General features: G+C 36.2%; 1 protein-coding gene across 1 annotated transcript in view; it reads right to left on the bottom strand.

The window, feature by feature from the left end:
* WDR19 (WD repeat domain 19) overlaps positions 1-2472 on the bottom strand; it is a 79535-nt gene that overhangs the window by 62624 nt on the left and 14439 nt on the right. The window contains 1 exon segment of the mRNA XM_006759287.2: positions 1392-1517. Coding sequence (XP_006759350.1) covers positions 1392-1504 — 113 coding nt within the window. The 5' untranslated portion in view covers positions 1505-1517.

Here is a 2472-nt window from a genome sequence, read left to right as displayed (position 1 = left end):
GGGAGGGAAGGGAGGGTATTTGAAATACTTTCAACAATAGATGTACACCCAAATGTAAAAGGACAGAGTAAGGAATGAGGGTTCTTAGACCCAGCAAGACTTTACATGGGTAGACGGTACCACCTGAAGATGCATGCCTTGTGGATCACTTTGGGGGGCGTCAAGGGGGAATTGCTAAGGTTGTGTTTGGTCCTGTTTTGCATGGCCACCTTGCTTTCTCTGGATTGTTATTTCCTTGGAAAATAAACTGGGAATGTGTAGATTTATATTATGGTATATGGGCGATCTCTTCCTGCCCACCTGTGGGCCATATGATGCCACAAGGCATATATGACTTTTATACCCATTACACTTAGATGAAGAAATTGAGGCTTACAGAGTGGCTAAGAAATGTATCCAAGGTAAAACTGCAAAGTTTAAGTTGTAAATATTGACAAATTTTTCTTTTCCAATGAGAAAATGGTTTCTATTTTAGCAGAGATCTTGTAATTTATTCTGTCTGCCTAGGATTTTTTCCACTTGAGAACTGCCCACACCCTCACCCTATTCTTCATTTAGTGTAAGTATCAATCTGATGGCCCTGCCAACTCCACTCTGAGACCTTTTGAGAAACTGAGTGGACACAGGTGAGTTGATGGGAACATGCTCTTTTCTCTGGTGTAACTTGTTGCAAAGAATGATATAAGCCGATAGCTGCCAGTTGCTATGGACAGTGTCTGACTTAGATTGAACAAAATATAGAGCAAGGAAGAGCCAAGAGATAGTCTTGAGCTCTGGCTGGGTAGCTCAGTTGGAGCATCATCCCATGTACCAACCAGAAAGATTGCGGGTTCCATTCCTGGTACGGGAGGCAACCGGTCGATGTTTCTCTCTTACATCGATGTTTCTCTCTCCTGAAACCTATAAAGACATATCCTTGGGTGAGGGTTAAAAAAAGAAAGAAAGAGTCTTGATTGCATCATCAGAACCCCTAGGTCCAGCCATGCCTGCAGCCAATCCCATTTCCCCAAATACACTTTAGTCTCATCTTTCAACTTCTTAGTCTGTTTCATTAGAAACAACTTAAGAAGCTATTTATATTTCACAACGTAACTATTATATTCTAGTTAATGGGCAAAATCAATAGCACTACATATAACAACAAAAAAAGAAATGAACTTTTTTCTTTTATAAAAAAACTAGAGGCCCAACGTGCGAAATTGCACGAGACCCCAGACCTGCCACTGGTGACCAGTCATTTGGTCGTTACGGCGTTACGGTAACTGGCTTTTTATAATATAGATAACTCCTTGATACATCTCTAATGAAAGCAGTAAGCAACGTTAGCATCAAACCTACAAGTAATCATATTTTTAAGTGAAGTTTTAAAAAAACCAAAGATTTGTCCTTACCTCATGCCACTTTCTAACTGGCTGGTTTTATTTGTGTTGGCATCCCATAGATAAATGCAATTAGATTTCTCAGCAACCACTGCTAGGATATCTCCGTCTTTATCCCAATCCATAGCAACACAATTACTTTGAAAAAAGAGAGCAAAACATCACTGTCCATATTTTTAAAGTAGAGGAAAGATATTTAAATACTCACCTATTTGTGATTTTTGTCTACAACAAGACCATTCAAGCTATTTTAAATAGGTCATAAAATTTCTAGTGAGAAATACAACTCGTTAGTCATTGCTTGGATAAGACCAACTTAAATTTTGTTGTTGTTGATACGATGGAAAAATTTTAATTCTGTTTTAAATACCATTTTCATATGCCATATTAAATATAATTATACCTAATAAGTGAACAGATTTCCTTGAGTCCTCTAAAGAATTCCGCCCTTTGATAAAACACACCCTACAAATGAATTCCAACTGGAATCAAGGGGTCATCTGAAAGGTTACTTTAGACTTACAGAGAGAAAAAGAAGGTACTTCAGATGTAATGAAGTCATATTTAGATAAACTGCATGTAAAATAGTTGAAGGCCAGGTAGATGTAGTAAGTATTGCAAACAGTGGAAAGACTGAATTCTGAAGTGATGGTTAAGAAATTTATTTTCATTTTATATCTTAATGGAATGAGAAGAGTGATTCAATTGAGATGACAAAATAGCTCTAAATAGGAAATGCTCTGTTTAACAGGTTTCTTACTATTCAAAATTATTCCCAATGTTTATTATAATTTAAACACTTCTTTGGGGATGGACCTTTCTTTCTTGATGCTGAATTTTTCATTTTGATATTCTTTGTTCTTGCACAGATTTACATTTAAGGTAGCTGGGGATTACGTCAGTTATTCTTCAAATTGTTAAAATGTTCTGGGACCTAAATGTTCTGTAGTAGTTTTAGAGATTTTGGAATATGAAAAGAGGAAAGCTTTCAAATTGCTGTTAAAATCATCTATCAATTAAAGACAAATATAAAGGCATTTTATTTATCTGGAGATCCTTTGTCAGTCAAACTCAATCATAATTAATATAGCAA

This window comes from Myotis davidii, unplaced genomic scaffold (genome assembly GCF_000327345.1).
Source record: "Myotis davidii unplaced genomic scaffold, ASM32734v1 scaffold235, whole genome shotgun sequence".
Lineage (NCBI taxonomy): Eukaryota > Metazoa > Chordata > Mammalia > Chiroptera > Vespertilionidae > Myotis > Myotis davidii.
The sequence above is the reverse complement of the archived record's forward strand: the minus strand, read 5'-3'. Positions and strand labels throughout refer to the sequence as shown.